At 41.0% G+C, this 20,465-nt stretch overlaps 1 protein-coding gene across 13 annotated transcripts in view; it reads left to right on the top strand.

Annotated features, from left to right (window-relative positions):
* Positions 1-20,465, top strand: part of ALMS1 (ALMS1 centrosome and basal body associated protein) — a 171,111-nt gene that overhangs the window by 62,444 nt on the left and 88,202 nt on the right. For 5 of the 13 annotated variants that reach the window (XR_016230267.1, XM_089327535.1, XM_089327533.1 and 2 more), the window contains 3 exons: positions 7,692-12,857; positions 13,863-13,996; positions 18,016-19,781. Coding sequence is in view for 8 of the 13 variants with exons in the window: in XM_089327535.1 (XP_089183661.1) it covers positions 7,692-12,857; positions 13,863-13,996; positions 18,016-19,781 (7,066 nt within the window). In the remaining 5 variants the exon portion in view is untranslated. The remainder of the gene's footprint in view (positions 1-7,691; positions 12,858-13,862; positions 13,997-18,015; positions 19,782-20,465) is intronic. The other 8 variants (XM_089327538.1, XM_089327536.1, XM_089327534.1 and 5 more) reach the window with 5 other exon arrangements.

Here is a 20,465-nt window from a genome sequence, read left to right as displayed (position 1 = left end):
AGACCTTCTTGTCTCCTTGACTTTGCAGGTGCTTTTCTCTATGCTTGGAACACTTGCTTTCCTCACCCTTCATGCCTCATCTTTGCCTGACTGCTGCTCTTCAGCCTTTCATTTTTAGCTTTTATCTTTCCCTTCCTGGTTTCCAGTAGTCACCATGACTACTTCTTACATGTGTTCTTATGGTATCATTTTAACAGTCCCTGTAATAACTGCACTTGAAGTATGGTAATTGCTTTCTTTTTTTTTTTTTTTTTTTTTAACTTGTTTCTGTCTCCTACAAGAAATTTTAGCTCTTTGTAGATAGAACTGGGGTTTTGTTAGTAATGCTTCTGGACATGAAACCTGCTCAATAAATATCTATTGCATGACTTAATGAATCTTTGAATATTAAATGAGTTAACATCTCTGTCTGGACTCCACAAGTGGAGGGGAAGAATAAAGGGATAGGCTTTGTGTTGGAGGAGGGGAAATCAGTTCTCCCACAGATCAAATGAAAATTAAAATCAACCTGGTTGAATTACTGTATTTCACTTGTGTTTAAGGCCCATGGGTTAGTTTCTTGTCACAACTTTGTTGATTTCTGATTAATGTGGGGCTATCTCTGTGAATTACCTGGAACATATATCTTTCTTTTTGTTGTTTGGTGGGTACTGAAAATTGTGTTCCCTACCTCTAAACTTAATTGATTAATTATTCATTATTATTCCTACCATGATTTTGATTAAAGCCCAGTTTTGGTTTCTTCTTACTACTTTAGGTTGTTTTTTGGGGTATCTTCTCCCTTGAAGATGCAAGTTACACAGGGCAGGGAAGAAGCTGAATGTGGCTCACAGTAGGTGAGAACTCTGAGCCTGAGGCAGGACTTTGAGAGGGATCCCTTAAAGATGAGGGACCTGGAAGCAAGACCTGAAATGATGTCTTCCTTCCGTCCCAAAGGAAACTTCTGTAAGGTCATATTTCCTGTTTGCCAAGTCCCTTATGTACCTTATCTGATTTAATATTCTCAATAGCCTTATGAGGATGATATGATGAAGAAACTTACTTTCCTAGGGTTATTCTATTAGGAAAAGTATTTTGATTTTTCTAAACCCCTCCCAATTAGTGCAGAAGACTCCACAACCCACTTACCTTGCCAGTTCCCATTTTCACATTGAAAAAAACATATTGGTTTCACCAGAAAAATTTGAGAGGAATAAAATATACAAGTGTATTATGAGTTTGAGTGTGGGATTTATGTTATGAAACAGTGCCCTATTATCTTTTGTAACTTAGCAATTATTTATATTGTGTTACATTTATCAGCAAGGTAACATTAATGAAGGCACTTTGGAGGGGTAATATTTACATTTACTTAGCAAATAAATGTATTCAGAATTCCTTTTTGAACCATTTTATATAAGTATTATAGTCCAGTTATGAGAGAATTTAGATTGAAGTTAATGTTGGTATAAACCTCTATCAGTTTATTGAGGGACTAACCAAAGAACAAGAAAATTGTAATAATTATCTAATTCTTAATAATTTTAAACTCATAAAATGATTGTTATGGTAGTTCATAATTAGAAACAAAGAATAACAGCAATGAAGAGAAAAACCAACTTAAAAGTTACCTATGTTCTTTTTAAAACTATAGGAATTTTAGTCTACTTGCTGTGTACTTTTCAGATATCAGATAGCCATACTTCCTGGTGGTGATGGAATTAAGGACTTCAAGATCCATAAATGCACTCATTTATTTTTTATTTTTTATTTATTTATTTTTTTTGGACAGCAGAGTTAGAGAGAGAGACAGAGAGAAAGGTATTCCTTCCGTTGGTTCATTCCCCAAATGGCTGTTATGGCCAATGCTCTGCGCCGATCTGAAGCCAGGAGCCAGGTGCTTCTCCTGGTCTCCCATGAGGGTGCAGGGCCCAAGCACTTGGGCCATCCTCCACTGACTTCCTGGGCCACAGCAGAGGGCTGGACTGGAAGAGGAGCAACCGGGACAGAATCCGGCGCCCCAACTGGGACTAGAACCTGGGATACTGGTGCTGCAGGCGGAGGATTAGCCTAGTGAGCTGCAGCGCCGGCCGCATTCATTTATTTGTATGTGTTGGTATTAATATCTTTATAATTCAGTCAGAATGACTACCAGCAAGGTGCCCTTTGATGCTCATCTGAAACTGGAAGTGTGCTGTTGGACCGCATTGTCTTAGAAATAAAGAACTTGTGCTTTTTTTTCTTTTTTCTTTTTTTTTTTTTTTAAGATTTATTTATCTATTTGAAAGGGGGAGAGAGAGACAGAGAGAGAGAGATCTTCCACCTGCGAGGACACTCTCCAAATGGCACAATGGCTGGGGCTAGAGTGGGCCAAAGCCTGGAGCTAGGAGCTTCTTCCACCACGTGGGTGTCAGGGACTGAAACACTTGGACCATCTTCTGCTGCTTTCTCAGGTGCATTAACAGGGCACTGGATCAAAATTGGAGCAGTCAGGATTGGAACTGGTACCCATATGTGATGCTGGCATCTCAGGTCGTGACTTAACCTGTGCCAAAACACTGGCTCCACTTATTTTAATTACATCAAGTCTTAGAGGATTTCAGTTTATACTTTAGGAAATAATACTGTGCTGTCTTTCTCTCTCTCTCTCTCTCTCTCTCTCTCTCTCTCTCTTTTTTTACAGGCAGAGTGGACAGTGAGAGAGAGAGACAGAAAGGTCTTCCTTTGCCGTTGGTTCACCCTCCAATGGCCGCCGCGGCCGGTGTGCTGCGGCCGGCGCACCGCTCTGATCCATTGGCAGGAGCCAGGTGCTTCTCCTGGTCTCCCATGGGGTGCAGGTCCCAAGGACTTGGGCCATCCTCCACTGCACTCCCTGGCCACAGCAGAGAGCTGGCCTGGAAGAGGGGCAACCGGGACAGAATCCGGTGCCCCGACGGGCACTAGAACCTGGTGTGCTGGCGCTGCAAGGCGGAGGATTAGCCTAGTGAGCCGCGGCGCCGGCCCGTCTTTGTCTCTTAATGAAGACTTCTATGTTAATAAGTATTTGTCTCCCCTAGGTAAGAGTTCTTAAGGAAATCCTAAACTGGTCATTAGTCTTAATCTCCTAAGAAGTACATAATTCCCACCAGTGTACAGTTTTGATATGTTATGAGGCTATTAAAAGAGCACGTGGAAAAATGGAATTAAGCCGGCGCCGCGGCTCACTAGGCTAATCTTCCGCCTTGTGGCACCGGCACACCGGGTTCTAGTCCCGGTCGGGGCGCCGGATTCTGTCCCGGTTGCCCCTCTTCCAGGCCAGCTCTCTGCTGTGGCCAGGGAGTGCGGTGGAGGATGGCCCAAGTGCTTGGGCCCTGCACCCCATGGGAGACCAGGATAAGCATCTGGCTCCTGCCATTGGATCAGCGCGGTGCACCGGCCGGAGTGTGCTGGCCGCGGCGGCCGTTGGAGGGTGAACCAACGGCAAAAGGAAGACCTTTCTCTCTGTCTCTCTCTCTCTGTCCACTCTGCCTGTCAAAAAAAAAAAAAAAAAAAAAAAGGAATTAAAAGATAAGTTTATTTTGGTGTAACAAAGTTGTAATCCATGTATTTTTTTTATATAATTCACATTTTTTTTTTGACAGAGTTAGAGAGAGAGACAGAGAAAAAGGTCTTCCTTCCGTTGGTTCACCCCCCAAATGGCTGCTACGGCTGAACTACGCCGATCCAAAGCCAGGAGCCAGCTGCCTCCTCCTGGTCTCCCATGTGGGTGCAGGTGCCCAAGCGCTTTGGCCATCCTCCACTGCCTTCCTGGGTCACAGCAGAGAGCTGGACTGGAAGAGGAGCAACCAGGACTAGAACCCAGGGTGCTGGCGCTGCAGGCGGAGTATTAGCCTAGTGAGCCAGAGCGCCGGCCCCTAATTAACATCTTTCAGAGCTTTTGAGGACCATTTGTATCCATGGATTTCAAATTACTTTACCCCAAAATAAACTTTTAGCTTCATTTTTCCATGAGTTTTTTAAGCCCCATCACGTAGCCTTTTGGTGGGTAACCTTCTTTCTCTCCACTATTCTTTTTTTTTTTTTTTTTTTTTTTTTGACAGGCAGAGTGGATAGTGTCTCTCCACTATTCAACTCATCTCTTAAATCCATCCCCAATTCTGAAAATAGATCACCAAAGATTCAATAGGTATATAATAATATTGTAGTATTTTTAATTAGTATATATATTTCCCTCTCCCAGTACTGAGAGAGTAATAAGCACTTTAAAACCATGCTATCATCATTTATATAAATATTTCAAAAATGATAATGTATGATCTCTATTGTGTTTTGATTTTTTAAAAAGATTTATGTATTTATTGGAAAGACAAAGTTGCACAGAGAGAAGGAAAAACAAAGACAGAGATCTTCCATCTGCTGGTTCAGTACCCAGATGGCTGCAATTGCTGGGGCTGGGCCAGACTGAAGCCAGGAGCCTGGAATTCCGTCCAGGTTTCCCACATAGGTGCAGGAGTCCAAGCACTTAAGGCACCTTCTGCTGCTTCCCCAGGCACATTAGCAGGGAGCTGAGATTGGACGTAGAACAGCTGGGACTAGAACTGGCATTCATATGGATGCCAGCATTGCAGATAGTGGCTTACCCTGCTGTTGCGCAATGCCAGCCCCTATGTTATGATGGTTAAAAGCATATATATCCAGAGTTTATGTAGAACTTTGAGGAATTTCTTCTTCAACACCATGAATCTCTTGTACTATAAGCAGCATAACCTGTAGTTGTTCTTCAAGTTTTCTTTACTAAACTTTGCGTTTGCTCTGAGGCCCTTCTACTAAGGTATTGTGTGAAGGATTGGGGCTGTGTATCTCATTTGTCTCATTTGTCCCCTTCATGATGTCGATAAGTTGTAATTGTCAAAGCGTTTTAAAAACTTCAAAAAATTAAGAAATCATTTGGAAAAACAAGCTTCTGTTTTGCTAATCCATTTTGGTGTATTAATTTTTTGAGCTTATTTTGCTTTTCATCACTAAAATTTTATAACCCATATTTCTTGTCACATTAGACCTTTACTTTCTCTTTTAGTTTGCTTGAAGAGTTGATACTTCCACTTTACCTTACAATTCACACCTCAATCCATTTCATTTTATACTCAGCTACATTTAAATTTCTCTTTTGACCTTAAGAAGGGCAGTCAGTTGTAGGGAGAAGATTTAAGAATTTGTAGGTAGAATTAAAAGTTTAAGTACCAGTTTTTGTCACTAACTCTGTAACCATACAGGAGCTTTTCAGATCCTACCCCACCCTGCTGAATCAGAATTTGCAGGTTAATAAGATAACCCACATTGAGACACACTATTGTATAGTCATCCTTGGAACTCAGTTTCCCTAGATAATACTCGCTGGAAATAACATCCATCTTACCAGCATCTAGCATAATATATGTTTTACCAACTTAAGGATTGTCTGCTTCCTCCTGAAAGAATGTAAACTCTGAGGTAGGTATTATTATCTGTTTATTGCTGCATCTCCTGTATCAAGAATAGTGCCTGGCACTTAGTTGACATTCATATCTTGAATGAACAAATGAATAAGCACACAACTTGTCAAATTCTGTCATTTCTATTGTAGTCATTTACTTTACATTAGCATATACAACTACTTTTATTTAGAATAAATAATTTAGAATTATCATATTAGTGCAGGTAGGGAACGGTTCTGTTACTGCAGAAAGTTCTTTTGGATTGTACTGCCTAGACTTTGTTTTCTTCCCTACTCACCTTGACTCTGTATTTCTGTAGTATGGGTCTTAACAAAACTGTCACTAACTTCCCATGACATGTAGAATTTTTTTTTTTTTTTTTTTTTATAGGCAGAGTGGACAGTGAGAGAGAGGCAGAGAGAAAGGTCTTACTTTTCAGTTGGTTCACCCCGCAATGGCTGCTGCGGCTGGTGCGCTGCGGCCAACGCATCGTGCTGATCCGAAGCCAGGGGCCAGGTGCTTCCCCTGGTCTCCCATGTGGGCGCAGGGCCCAAGGACTTGGGCCATCCTCCACTGCCTTCCTGGGTCACAGCAGAGAGCTGGACTGGAAGAGGAGCAACCGGGACAGAATCCGGTGCCCCGACCAGGACTAGAACCTGGGATACTGGTGCTGCAGGCGGAGGATTAGCCTATTGAGCCGCAGAGCCAGCCGACATATAGAATTGAGTACTGTATATTATGTTCAAACCCCTCAGTGTAATCCTGAGAGTCTTTTACAGTTTCATATTCTCAGAATATCTATATGTTATACAGATTGCACTTATTAAGAGAGTCAGTCAGACCCAGTGCATGCATAATGTTCATCTGAGCCATATTATATTGCCCTTGTGGGACTTAAGGGCAAGAAGAAGCTTTGGAAATAAGCTGATCATCTTTTGCTATGCTATGAATTACAAAATCTTTTGTATCTGCCAGCATATATGATATAACTATTAACTAAAAGCAGGGTGAAGTTAACTCTTAGACTGAACAGAATTTTCCCACCCCATTGGAAATTCTTTTTTTTTTTTTTTTATTTGACAGATAGAGTTAGACAGTGAGAGAGAGAGACAGAGAGAAAGGTCTTCCTTGCATTGGTTCACCCCTCAAATGGCTGCTATGGCCGAACTACGCCATAGCAACCGGGGGCCAGCGCCATGGTTCAATAGGCTGGCTAATCCTCCGCCTGCAGCACCAGCACCCCAGGTTCTAGTCGTGGTCAGGGTGCCGGATTCTGTCCTGGTTGCTCCTCTTCCAGTCTAGCTCTCTGCTGTGGCCCGGGAGTGCAGTGGAGGAAGGCCCAAGTCCTTGGTCCCTGTGCCCGCATGGGAGACCAGGGGAAGCACCTGGCTCCTGGCTTCGGATCAGCGTGGTGCGCCGGCTGCAGCGCACTGACCGCAGCGGCCATTGGGGGGTGAACCAATGGAAAAGGAAGACCTTTCTCTCTCTCTGTCCACTCTGCCTGTAAAAAAAAAAAAAAAAAAAAGAGAGAGAGAGAGAGAAGAGGAGCAACTGGGAGTGGAACCCGGCACCCACATGGGATGCTGGTACCACAGGCGGAGGATTAACCAAGTGAGCCACGGTGCTGGCCCATGAAAATTCTTTATAAACCCAAATTTTAAGATGGGGGCAGACATTTGACCTAGTGGTTAACATAATGTTTGGGAGTCTTTTCCCATGTTGGAGTGCCAGTGTTCAAGTCTTGGCTCTGCTCCTGATTCCAGCTATTTATGAATGCACAACCTAGGAGGCAGGGACGATAGCTCAGGTAGTTGGGTCCCTGCCACAAACATAGGAGACCTGGATTAAGTTGCTAGCTTCTGCCTTTGGCCCAGCCTGGTACTGGTCATTAGTGGAGTATTTGAGGAGTGAACCAGTGGATGGGAGCTCTCTCTTGTCCATAGATCTGTTTCTCTGCTTCTAAAATAAAAATTTAAAATAAGAAAATTTAACATCCATATAACCTATAAATGGTCAGGCTGTTATTTTAAAAAAATATTCTATTGTTGAATATTTAAATTATTTTTCCTTTAGTTTGCTTTATAATTAATATCTTTGTATACAAATATTTTCTCCTTTGATGACTATTTCCTTATGGCTCATTTATAAAATCTCAAAGACCCAAGGTAATGAAGCATCCTTTTTTCCCCCAGTGCATAGAAAAGAATTATTTTAATTGAAAAGAAAATATATAGTATTAACTCATCTCTTTTACTTTAGCAGACGCTTCTAAAGGAGGCTTAGCTGAAATCACTCAATCCAACTTGAAATCAGGGATTACTACCACTCCTGGAGATTCAGACATTGGATCTCGTTTATCTTCATCTCCTGAGGACTTGCCCCAGTTGGTTGTGCATTCTCAAGAGGCTACTACTGGTGAACACGCTGATCTTCTTCACCGGAAGGCATTGACAGATAGTCAACTAACTGAAGAGCCCCTGAAAGTTTCCCCTGTTCCTGTCCTAGCTGACCAGAAGACTGGGATAGCAGCAGTACCTTCTTCTTTCTATTCACAGAGAGAGAAGCCTGGTATTTTCTATCAGCAGGCCTTACCAGATAGTCATCTAACTGAGGAGTCTCTGAAGGTTTCAGCTGTCCCTACACCAACTGACCGGAAGACTGAGAAAGGAATAGTACAACCTAGTTCCTACTCCTATAGAGAGAAGCCATTCTATCAACAGACTGTGCCAGACAGTCATCTACCTGAAGAGGCTCTGAAAGTTTCTGCTGCCTCCGGGCCAGCTGACCAGAAGACTAGCTTACCAACTGTAACCTCTACTTCCTACTCACAGAGAGAGGAGCCCAGTGTTTTCTATCAACAAGAGCTGCCGGAGAGTCATTTAACTGAGGAGGCTCCGAGTGTTTCAGCAGCTGCTAGACCAGCTGACCGGAAGACTGGGACACCAACTGTAGCCTCTACTTCCTATTCACATGGAGAGAAGCCTCGTATTTTTTATCAACAGGCGTTGCTGGAAAGCCATGTACCTGATCGGACTTTGAAATTTTCTGCTGTTCCTGGACCTGTTGACCAGAAGACTGGGACAACAACAGTACCATCTACCACCTACTCACAGAGAGGGAAGCCTGGTATTTTGCACCAACAACAGTTGCCAGACAGTCATCAAATTGAAGAAGCCCGGAAGTTTTCAGCTGCTCTTGGGTCTGCTGACCAGAAGACTGGGACAACTATAGTACCATCTACCACTTACTCACAGAGAGGGAAGCCTGGTATTTTGCACCAACAAGAGTTGCCAGACAGTCATCAAATTGAAGAAGCCCGGAAGTTTTCAGCTGCTCTTGGGTCTGCTGACCAGAAGACTATAATACCAACCATACACTCATGGAGTGAAAAGCCTGTCATTTTCTACCCACAGGCCTTACCAGACACGCATCAGACTGAAGAGACTCTGAAAGTTTCATCTGTTTCTGGACCAGCTGACCAGAAGACAGGGATACCAACTATAAGCTCTGCTTCCTACTCACATAAAGAGAAGCCTAGCATTTTCTACCAACAGACGTTACCAGATAGTAATAAAACTGAGGAGGCTCTGAAAGGTGCAGTTGCTCCTGCGCCAGGTGACCAGAAGACTGGATCCCCAGCTGAATTGTCTAGTCCCTACTCTCATAGAAAGCAGCCCATTCTTTTCTCCCAGCAGACCCTACCAGATAGTCATCTACCTGAAGAAGGTCTGAAAGTTTCCGCTGTTTTTGGGTCAGCTGAGCAGAAGGCTGAAATAGCAGCAGTATCCTCTAGTGCCTACTCACATAGAGACAAATCAGGCATTGTCTACCAACAGGAGTTGTCAGACAGTCATCTGGCTAAAGAGGCTCTAAAAGTTGCAGTTGGTACTAGAGTAGCTGACCAAAAGACTGGGATACCAACAGGATCTTCAGGTTCCTACTCACAGAGAGAGAAGCCCAGTATTTTTTATCAGCAGGTATTGCCAGATAGTCATCCAACTGAAAAGCCTCTGAAGGTTTCTGTTGTCCCTGGACTTGACCAGAATACCGGGATTCCAACAGTACCCTCTGGTTCGTACTCACAGAGACAGAAACCTATTATTTTCTACCAACAGACCCTGCCAGATAGTAGTATACCTGAAGAGGCTCTGAGAGTTTCAGGTGTTCCTGGACCAGCTGACAAGACATTTGGGATACCAACTGTAACTTCTACTTCCTACTCACAGAGAGAAAAGCCCAGTATTTTCTATCAACAGAAGTTGCCAGAGACTTCCCTAACTGAAGAGTCTTTGAAACTTTTAGCTGCTCCTCGACAAGCCGACCAGAGGACAGGGATATCAACAGCATCCTCTGCTCTCTACTCACAAAGAGAGAAGCCTGGTGTTTTCTACCAACAGTCATTGCCAGGCAGTCATTTACCTGGAGAGTCTCCGAAAGTTCCAGCTGCTCCTGGATCAGCTGACCATAAGACTGGGACAGTAACAGTACCTTCAAGTTCCTACTCACTTGGAGAGAAGTCCATTATTTTCTATCAACAGCCTGATGGCCATGTACCTGAAGAGGCTCTGAATGTTTCAGCTTCTCCTGTATCAGTTGAGCAGAAGACTGGAATACCAACTGTAATCTCTCCTTCCCACTCACATAAAGGGGAGACTGGTATTTTTTACCAGCAGAACGTATCAGGTAGTCATCTACTTGAAGAGGCCCTGAAAGTTTCTGCTGCTCCTGGGCCAGCCGACCAGAAGGTGAGGACATCAACAGTATCCTCTACTTCCTCCTCACTTGGAGAGAAGGCCATTATTTTCTATGAGCAGGCCTTGCCAGATAGTCATCCACCTGAAGAGGATCTGAAAGGCCTAGTTGTTTCAGGCCCAACTGAACAAAAGACTGACATACCAACCTTGCCTTCAAGTTCCTACTCTCTTGGAGAGAAACCCATTATTTTCCACCGTCAAGCCTTACCAGGTAGTCCTTTAACTAAAGAAGCCTTGAAAATTGTAGCTGTTCCTGAGCCAGCAGACCAGAAGAGTGGGACTCCTCTAGTGTCCTCTACTGCCTACTCACTTGGAGAGAAGCCTGTTATTTTCTACCAGCAGGCACTATCAGACAGTCAGCTAACTAAAGAAACTCTGAAAGTTTCAGCTGTTCCTGGACCAGTTGATCAGAAGACTGGGACACCTTTCTACTCACATAGAGAAAAGCCTGTTATTTCTTACCAACAGGAGTTGCCAGATAGTCATCCAACTGAAAAGGCTCTGAAAGTTTCAATTGTTCCAGGACCAACTGACCCCAAGACTGGTAAACCAGTGGTAATCTCTGCATCCTATCCACATAGAGAGAAGCCCAGTGTTTCTTACCAGCAAGAGCTATCAGATCTCACTGAAGCAGCTTTGAAAATTTTAGGGGTTTCTGCACCTGCTGACCACAAAACTGTAGTGACCTCAACCCCTTACTCACAGGGAGAGCAGTCCATCGATTCATACCAGCAGCAATTGCCAGATCTGACTGAAGTAGCTCTGAAATCAGTAGGGGTTCCTGGACCTGCTGATCAGAAGATAGAAATAGCATCCCCTGGTTCCTACACACGAAAAGAGAAATCCAGTATTGTTCATCAACAGGAGTTGCCAGGTGTTACTAAAGAAGCTGTAGATGTTTTTGATCTTCCTGGACTAAGTGACCAGAAGACTGGGATACCAACAGGACCTTCTGTTAGCTACACTGACAGACAGAAGTCCAAGGACTTTCATGAACAGGCCTTGCCAGATAGTCAAGTAACTGGAGAGACTCTGAAGGCTTCAGCTGTTCCTGGACTAGCTGATCAGAATAGGACATCTACAGTACCATCTAGTTCCTATCAACACAAAGAGAAACTCAAGATTTCACCTGTGAATGTACTAGATGATCAGAAGACTGAATTATCAACAACTGCTCATAGTTCCTACTCACATGGAGAGAAGCCTAAAGTTTCAACTTTGATTGGACCAGATGACCAGAAACCTCCGTTACTGACAAGTTTTCGTAGTTCCTATTCTCAAAGAATAAAGCCTAGTATTTTATTTCAGCAGCAGTTGCCAGATAGAGATCAAAGTGGAGATACTGTAAAAATTTCAACTGTTCCTGAACCAGCTGAGGTAAATGCTGGAATACCAATACCACTCTCTAGTTCCCATTTACACAGAGAGAAACCTCGAATAGTCTACCCTCAGGAATTGCCAAACAAACATCTAACTGAAGATGCACTAAAGCTTTCAACAGTTCCTGGGCCAGCTGACCAGAAAACAGTGTTACCAACAACTCCCCCTAGTTCCTTTTCACACAGAGAGAAACCAAGTATTTTCTATCCAAAGGATTTGTCAGATAGACATCTAACTGAAGATGCTCTGAAGGTCTCAAGTGGTCTTGGTAAAGTTGATCAAATAACTGGGTTACCTACAGTTTCCCCTGGAACTTATTCACACGGTGAGAAGCATGTTTTTTCAGAACATGTCCAAAGGCTAATCGATAATTTGCAGTCTTCTGACTCCAGTGTTATCGCAAACGATATGCCTTTAAATTCTCTGGCTGATGATAGGGTTATAATAAATAAGCCAGAGTTTTCAGGTTTTGGGGATATTGGCTCTGAGGAAATCCGGGATACAGACAGTAGTTCCAAAACTCTCAAAGAAATTCAGACACTTTTAATGGAGGCAGAAAATCTCGCATTGAAACGATGCAATTTTTCTGCTCCCCTTGTCCCTTTTAGAGATGTTAGTGATATTTCATTTGTACAATCTAAGAAGGTAGTTTGCTTCAAAGAACCCTCCGTAACTGATATATCTGATGGCAGTTTGCTTCAGAGACAGCCATTCAGAGAGGAAAGCCCAAGCAACAAATGCATACTGAAGGATACTGGCACACAGACAAATTTGAAATGCCAGAGAGGCGTTGAAAATTGGGAGTTTATTAGTTCAACTACAGTTAGAAGTCCTCTGCAGGAAGCAGAATACAAAGCCAGAGCGGCATTAGATGAGACTCTTAGGCACTATGAAGCAGCCAAATCAGTTTTGAGGTCTGAACCTGAAGGGTATAGTGGAACCATCGGGAAGAAAATTATTATTCCTGTGATGAGTATTATAAAAAGTGACTCAAGTACTGATACAAGTGATGGAAATGCTTCCTGCTCATGGGAAAGTAATGTACCAGAGTCTTTGGAATCAGTTTCTGATGTTCTTCTAAACTTCTTTCCATATGCTTCAGCTAAGTCAAGCATGGAAGATAGCAGAGAGGAAGAGGGTGTGTCAGAGAGTGATGATTGTGGTGGTAGTATAGATTCGCTGGCTGCACATGTGAAAAATCTTCTGCAATGTGAGTCATCATTGAATCATGCTAAAGAGATACTTAGAAATGCAGAAGAAGAAGAGTGTCGGGTACGAGCACGAGCACGAGGTAAGACTTGATGATTTATCATAAAGGTGGGTTCAGGCTTGTAAACATTATCATTTAATTGTTTATTTGAAGTTAGGTGTTTGGAGTTCTACATTTGTTTTCCTGTAGGACTGTAAGAATGATTGTATTTCCCCCTAGCAGTCCAGAGAATCCCATTTAATGGATAATGTTGCAAAGTTCTAGCATAAACTGTGCTAGTCTAAGTTAAGCATCTCAGGAGAAATAGATTCTGATGTCTGACAGAGGATAGGGAAGTAGCTTGGGCTTCCAGGATCCCAAAGCTCTTGTATGTTTCTCTCTTCCTTCCAATATAATATTCTTATTTTGGGATCAAAAAAGCCTCAAGTTTTCTTTGCTCTAAATTGTTCTGTGTCCTAAAACTACTATATTTTCTCATCCTCTTTTCTAATAAAATTCTTGACGCTGATTTGAATATTAGAAATTCATCAAGTATTTCACACTGAAACATGGGTTAAAGGTTTAAAAGAGAACATTAGCTAATCCCATTAATCTCTGATACTTGAATTCTATTTAAAAAGGAAACAATGATCTTTAAGGAATGTGGAGAATATGTTTTTGGGGGCAATTGTAAATGATTTAGGCCCGCTTGGGAATCTTTCCTTGACGTTAACTTCTTATACTTTCCATACATATTTTGATTTTACTAACATCTCCCTAGTGTTCTTATCATTTTTAATTATCAGACATCATGGGAGTAGCAGTAGCTGTAGCAGGATCTAAAGTGGGACTCTTTTGATTAGAAGGAATATTAAGATAAAAGTGATTGAAGACCAAATTTAAAGTGATTTTATTAGAGTTGTATAGTTTTTAAAAATCACTTTTCAGTGAAATTGCTCTCAAGGATTTCTAATTGGTTGTCATGTATTCGTGAGTAAACACTAAGCATTGTGGTAGGTATTGGTGATCATCAGTGCTGTAATAATCATTGAGAAATTATCAGTTTTGCATTTTATTTTCTCAAGTGTTCCCATGCTTTCTCTTCAGCCTGGAATATGAAGTTTAATTTAGCACACGAGTGTGGATACTCCATTTCAGAATTAAATGAAGACGACAGAAGGAAAGTAGAAGAGATCAAGGCAGAGTTGTTTGGTCATGGGAGAACAACTGACTTGTCCAAGGTATAAAGAAATCTAGTAATGAAAAGAGAAAATACAAAAGAATGACAGATAGAATTTGGACTCCTACTTGGGCACTGATGTCATCCCAGCTTAGTCACTGAAAATCTTTTGCTAAAGTGTTAGAAATCTGAATTCTTCAAAAGTTAAGATTTAAGGAGTAGATTACAAAAATTTTGATCAGTTCCAATCTCATCTATTGGGAAAATTTTATCTTCTTAGAAAATTAAGAATTTATTTGCTTATTTAATTTTTTTGAATTAAATATCACCCATATCTTCTCTTGAGTTGTATCGTTGTAGACTGTTTTCAGATATATATCTAATCAAGAATGGCCAGCCATAATACTTATGTATTCAAAACAAACATTTTAAAATGTGTGTGCAGGTTTTAAGTCTCTAATAGGCTTTCATATTTTTTAAGAAAACATTTTAAATGAATACTTAGTGTATTTGTTGGTTCTAATAGTAGAAATTGCTTTCCTTACCAAAGTTGACTTTAACTGGTTTATAAAAATTTTTAGCTATGAAGTCTCAAAATACAAAATAATGAATTTCTAATAAAATTACTCTTACCATATAATTCCATGGCAGTTCTTAAGTTTTCTAGAATATTCCTGAGTATGCTACAATAAACTTTTTTTAAAAAAAATTAAACAGTTGTTTTCAAAAGCTTAATCAATTTTCAGGTAAGTTTCATTTATTTGCAGTGATCAGTGGAAAAAAAATATAGCATGGTAAAACATACATTTCTGTTCAGAGGAAAATTTTCATTACAAAATAGTCTCTGAAAATTAGAAAAGCCCATGTATCAGCCAACTCTTTCATAACAGCTTTACCTTAAGATAATATAATTTATATAGCATAAGTTTTAGCTGTTTAGAGCTTATCATTCAATGGTTTTTAATTTGTTTAAAAAATTACACAGCAGCTGCTATGATCATCCTCCTGTGTCACTCAGCCCTAGGCAACCCTGGTCTACTTTTTCTCTCAATGGACTTATTCTGGATTTTGCCCATAAATGGAATCATAATATGTGATCTTTTGAGACTGCCTCCTTTTACTTAGCATAATGTTTTCAAGAGTCATCTGTATTATGTTGTAGCCTGAACCAGCACTTAATTCCATTTTATTGCCTAATAACATTCCATTGTGTGGATAATTTTGCTTATTCATTAGTTGATAGATATTTGGGTTATTTCCACTTTTTGGCGTGTGTGAATAGTGCTCCTATGGACCTAAGTGACATGTTTTACTTCTTTTGGTCATATTCTTAGGAGGAACTTGCTGGGACATGTGGCTACTCCCATGTTTAACAGTTTGAAGAAATGCAATACTGTTTTCCTAATCATCTACACCATTTTACATTCCCACAAACAATATGTATTTTTCCACACACATCCTTATCCAACATTTCTTTTCTGTCTTTTTGATTATAGCAATTCTGTTTGGTGAGAAGTATTACTCATTAAGTTATTTATTTATTTTCTCCTAATGACTAATGGTGTTGAACATCTTCTTATGTCCTTTATCTTCATGTCTCTTCAAATCCTTTGACAATTTATTTATTTGAAAGGTAGAATGACAGAAGGAGAGGGAGAAGGGAAGGAGGGAGAAAGACAGGAAGGAGGGTAGGAGGGAGAGAGGCTGAGAGAGAGAGATCTGTCTTTTGGTTCACTCCCGAAATCCCAAATGGCCACAACAGCCTCGTCTGGATCAGGCTGATGCCAGGAGCCAGGAAGTCCACCCTGGTTTTCCAGATGGGTGACAGGGGTCTAAGTATTTTGGCCATCTTCTGCTGCCTTCTCAGATGCATTAGCAGGAAGCTGGACAGGAAGCAGAACAGCTGGCACTGGAACTGGCACTTGGTATGGGATGTTGGCATTGCAGTTGGTGGTTTAACCCACTGTGGCCATTTAAAAATTTTTCCTTTTGCTATTAAATTCAAGCATTCTTTGTATATATAGATCTTAGACTCTTAGTAGACCTACAATTGCCAGTATTTTCTCCAGGTCATCTGTAGAGTTTCTCTCCTCCTCCTCCTTCTTTTTCTGCCCCCCCCCCCCCCCAAAATGTATGTTATTTGTTTGAAGGGCAAAGTTACAGACACAGAGAGAGGGAGCCTGGTTCACTCCACAAATGGCCACAATGGCCAGGGCTAGGCCAGGCTGAAGCCAAGAGCCTGTTAGTCAGTCATGGTCTCCCACATGGATGGGAGGGACCCAAGTACTGGTATTATCACATTCTATCTCCCAGGCTGTGTAAAGAATGGCATTTTTGAAGTACTTTGTTCAGTGGTATTGAACTAATTTTGTTGCTTGCTATAAAAGTCACGTTTCTTTTGAAATAATTGTAGCTTCACTTGCATTTCTGAGAAATAATATGGAAATCAAGTGTACTCTTATTTCCTTCAATCATAACATCTTGCAAAACTGTAGTGGTATATCACACCCTTGAGGTTGATACTGATATAGTCAAGGTAGTGAGTATTTCACACTGAGATGCTTCATGCTGCAGGTAAGAGCTAAATCCACTCTTTTCCTGCCCCTACCTTCTTTAACCCCTGGAAACCTGATTTGGTCTCTGTTTCTTTAGTGCTGAGTGGGAATGAAAGTTCAGGCTCCCCAGATGGTCTTTATTGATATGGCAGGGCAAGGGTAGCTTCTTATCATGTGATGGGGAGGAAATTATGTCCTGGGTTCCTAATTGTCCTTCTCTCATAGCACCCAGGCCTGGGTTTTGGGATGTCTAACTACACTTTTGCTAGGTACTAGGCTTCTCTCTTATTTTTTTGTTGGTGTAGTTGTAGGTCAGGCTACAGTTTTTTTTTTTTTTTTCTGTGGTAGATGCCTAGATCATTGTTGTAAAAGTTTTCTGTCTTGCTAGGCTGCACCTTACTGATATTTTTTAACTAGCAAGAGAAGGTTTTTGTTAGACTTTTGTCTGTGTCTGTTCCTGGGTCTAGATATATTAGACAAAAAGAAAATTTAGGTATCTCAATAGGTATGTCACTACCACATCACTGTTCCCAGGGGCCCTAAGCATTCTGCTCTTTATTCCTGTATCTTTCAGATTTTTTAATCTTTGTTTCATATGTAATGTTCAGGAGAGTAAGTTCTGCTTAGCAGGAAGGATATGAGAAAGTATTTCTGCTTCATCATATGGAAAGAAGCTTCATAATTTTAAGATTTGTTGTACATGAAACAAATACAGATATATTTTCAAATAGAATGCCAGATTATAATGACTTTATAGGTAAAACACGGAAGCCTCAAAGAAAGTTTGTATTTATTGTATATTTGGGCACTGATCTTATGCTCCTGGGAAATTTAATAGTTGTTTTTCCTATTCTTAGAAAAGCCAGTAATATCTAGAGTGTCAAGCTTCTATTACAAAAAGCTAAAAATCAAATGGCTCAAGTAAGTAAAATTTTGTTTTTCTTTGACATCATTATTCCAGAGTAGATGAGCTCTGTTCCTTGAGGTTGTCTAAGAACCCACGCTGGCTGGGCAACTGAGTTGTCCTTAAGTATGCCTGTCAAGGTTGTACCAGGCATCACTGTTTTCAGCTAGCAAGAGTAGTGGTGATGTAAAGGTGGTGGAAGTGGTGGCGAACAGGGAGGTCAATAATTGAGTCTTAAGACCAGGAAGCAGAAGTTGCACTTAACTGTTTTGTTCATATCCCATTGACCTAAAATAAACCTAGTCATATTATCATAACTAGCTGCAGAAGAAGAGGAAATGGCTCCAGTAAGGTTGATATGTGGCTAGTAGAAGTTTGGGTAGCAGAAAAGGTAAGAATACATAGTCTGCACTGGTTACTTCAGTAGAAAATTTTGGACCTTTACAGTGTTCAGTTATGAGTCATTTTACCCTATAGTTAATGATCTTTTTCTTGCTTTGCTCTTTGACCCATTTTATTATAAAGGGGATGGCATGATCTTCATGGTCTGATAATAAGCTTATTTGTATAGTATCTAATTTTTGTACTACTTCAAGTAAAGAACCCATTTATATTTTCCAGGGTTTCCAGAGTCCACAGGGAATAGGATGTAGCCCGGAAGCTGTATGTGGCCACATTATTATTGAAAGCCATGAAAAAGGATGTTTCCGGACTCTTACTGCTGAACAGCCACAATTGGACAGTCATCCTTGTGTTTTCAGATCTGCCGAACCATCAGAAATGATCAGAGGACATCGGAGTGCATCATCCTGCACAGCAAGGCACATCAGCCTTTCTCAGTCACCAGACCAGAGTAACCCCCATTTCAAAGTTTGGAATTCCTTGCGTTTGGAAAGTCCTTCTCCACTTCGAATACCTGAAGACTTCAAAATTAGCAAGAGTCTTCGAATGCCATTCCATGAACCTACTTGTATGCCACCTAAAGAAATGAATTTTCATTCTTTATCACAAATGCTGCCCTCAGAACCTATGAAAGAGTTTACTACCTCCATCACTTTTTCATCTCACCGACATTCGAAATGCGTTTCAGATTCTTCTATTCTTAAGGTTGGTGTTACTGAAAGTAGCCCGTGTACTGGAGCATCTATGGGAGTATTTAATTCTCAAGAAGAAAATCCTCCCAGAGATCTAATACAGAAAGCTTCTGCCCCTTCATCATTTAAAAAACCTAGTCATTTACCAAATAAAACTGTGACTATTTTAGCAGAGGGTAGTAGGCAAAGCCAAAAATTACCTGTAAATCTTGAGCATTCTCACCAAGAAGAAAAACTCATAGAAAGATCAGATTTTAAAGTCAGTTTTTCTGAGCCCAGTACCAGTGCAAGTTGTAGTAATTACAAGGAAATCCAGTTTTCTGATAATCAGACCCTCATTAGCATGGACAGACCAAGTTCCACAGTAGGAATTGAGAAGAATGTAACTATAATTCCAGATCTTCCTTCGCACATTTTTCTTGAACAACGAGAGCTCTTTGAACAAAGCAAAACCCCACATGCAGATCACCATGTGAGAAAACACCATTCTCCCCCTTCTCCAGACATTCCTTCTTCCATTTTTCTTGAACAACGAGAACTCTTTGAACGGTGCAAATCCCCATATATAGATCATCCATTGAGAGAAAGCCATTCTCTCTTTCCTCAAGGTCAGGAATGTATAGCTTCAGACCTTCCTTCTCCCATTTTTCTTGAACAACGTCAAAGCAAAGCCCCATGTATAGATGACCACATGAGAAAACACCATTTCCCCCTTTCTCAAGGTCAGGATTGTGTAGTGGAAAAGGATAATCAACTTAAGCCTATTTCATACATTTCTAATATAAATGTTGAAGCCAAGTTCACTAATGTGGTCTCCCAGTTGGTTCCAGATCACTGTACATTAGCAACATCTGCATCTACTCCACCTTCAAATAGAAAAGCACTTTCTTGTGTTCGTATAACTCTTTGTCCCAAGACTCCTTCCACGTTGGAAAGTGGAGCATTAGATAAGCGATTTCATTCATTGGATCCTGCATGTAAAACAAGGATGAATAGTGAGTTTGACTCTGACCTACAAACTCTGTCTTCAAGATCATTGGAACCAACCTCCAAATTACTGACCTGTAAACCTGTAGCACAGAATCAAGAATGTTTAGATTTTCTAGGACCTATTTCTCCATTGGACTTCCAAGTCATACAGTCTCCTCTTCCAGATAGTAGTACTATTACTCAGAAGTTGAAAACCATGCCTTCTCAGAATAGCCAGTTAGTAACCTCAAGGCAAATACAAGTGAACATTTCAGATTTGGAAGCATATTCCAGTCCAGAGGGGACTCCAGTATCTGCAGATCGGTGAGTCTCATTGTGATTACAAGCAAGCTGATGGAATTTGTGATAAAAGGTTTAAAATACTTAATCAAATGTAAGTTCTTGGGAGAAAGGCATTGTGATTTCTTTTAGGGGATGATATATCTGACTAAACTGCTAGAAATCTTTCAAGAAATAAATATGTAAATAACAGAACATGTGAAGGTAATATATTTAACCTTACAACAGCTTTTGGCAAAGAATTGCATTTGGAAAATCCTTCTTGACATCAAATGTTTTTATTTGTTTTGTGATGGCTGCAACAGCCAGAGCTGGAACCTTTGTCAGGTCTCCCACATGGGTGCAAGTGCTCAAGCATTTGGACCATCTTCTGCTGCTTTCCCAGGCACATTTGCAGGGAGCTGTATCAGAAATGGAGCAGCCAGGACATGAACTGGCTCCCATACGGGATGCTGGCATTGCAGAGAACAGCTTAACCTGCTACACTATAATGCCGGTCCCACATGGAGTGTTTCTAAAAAAAAAAAAAAAAGGAAGTACTGAGAAGAATCTTTGATCATCCAAGGATACCAAGGATACAATTAATTAATTCCTTATTTCCTGGATTGGAGATATGCTAAAAATTTCCTTTGGAAGGTTACACAAATGTGTGGCTCTGTCTTCCCCTCTCCCATTTTCCTCCTCCTCCCTCTACTTCTCTCCTCTCCC

The sequence above is a fragment of the Oryctolagus cuniculus genome, chromosome 2 (assembly GCF_051225735.1).
Source record: "Oryctolagus cuniculus isolate XC-2025 breed Fujian yellow rabbit chromosome 2, ASM5122573v1, whole genome shotgun sequence".
NCBI classification, from domain to species: domain Eukaryota; kingdom Metazoa; phylum Chordata; class Mammalia; order Lagomorpha; family Leporidae; genus Oryctolagus; species Oryctolagus cuniculus.
The sequence above is the reverse complement of the archived record's forward strand: the minus strand, read 5'-3'. Positions and strand labels throughout refer to the sequence as shown.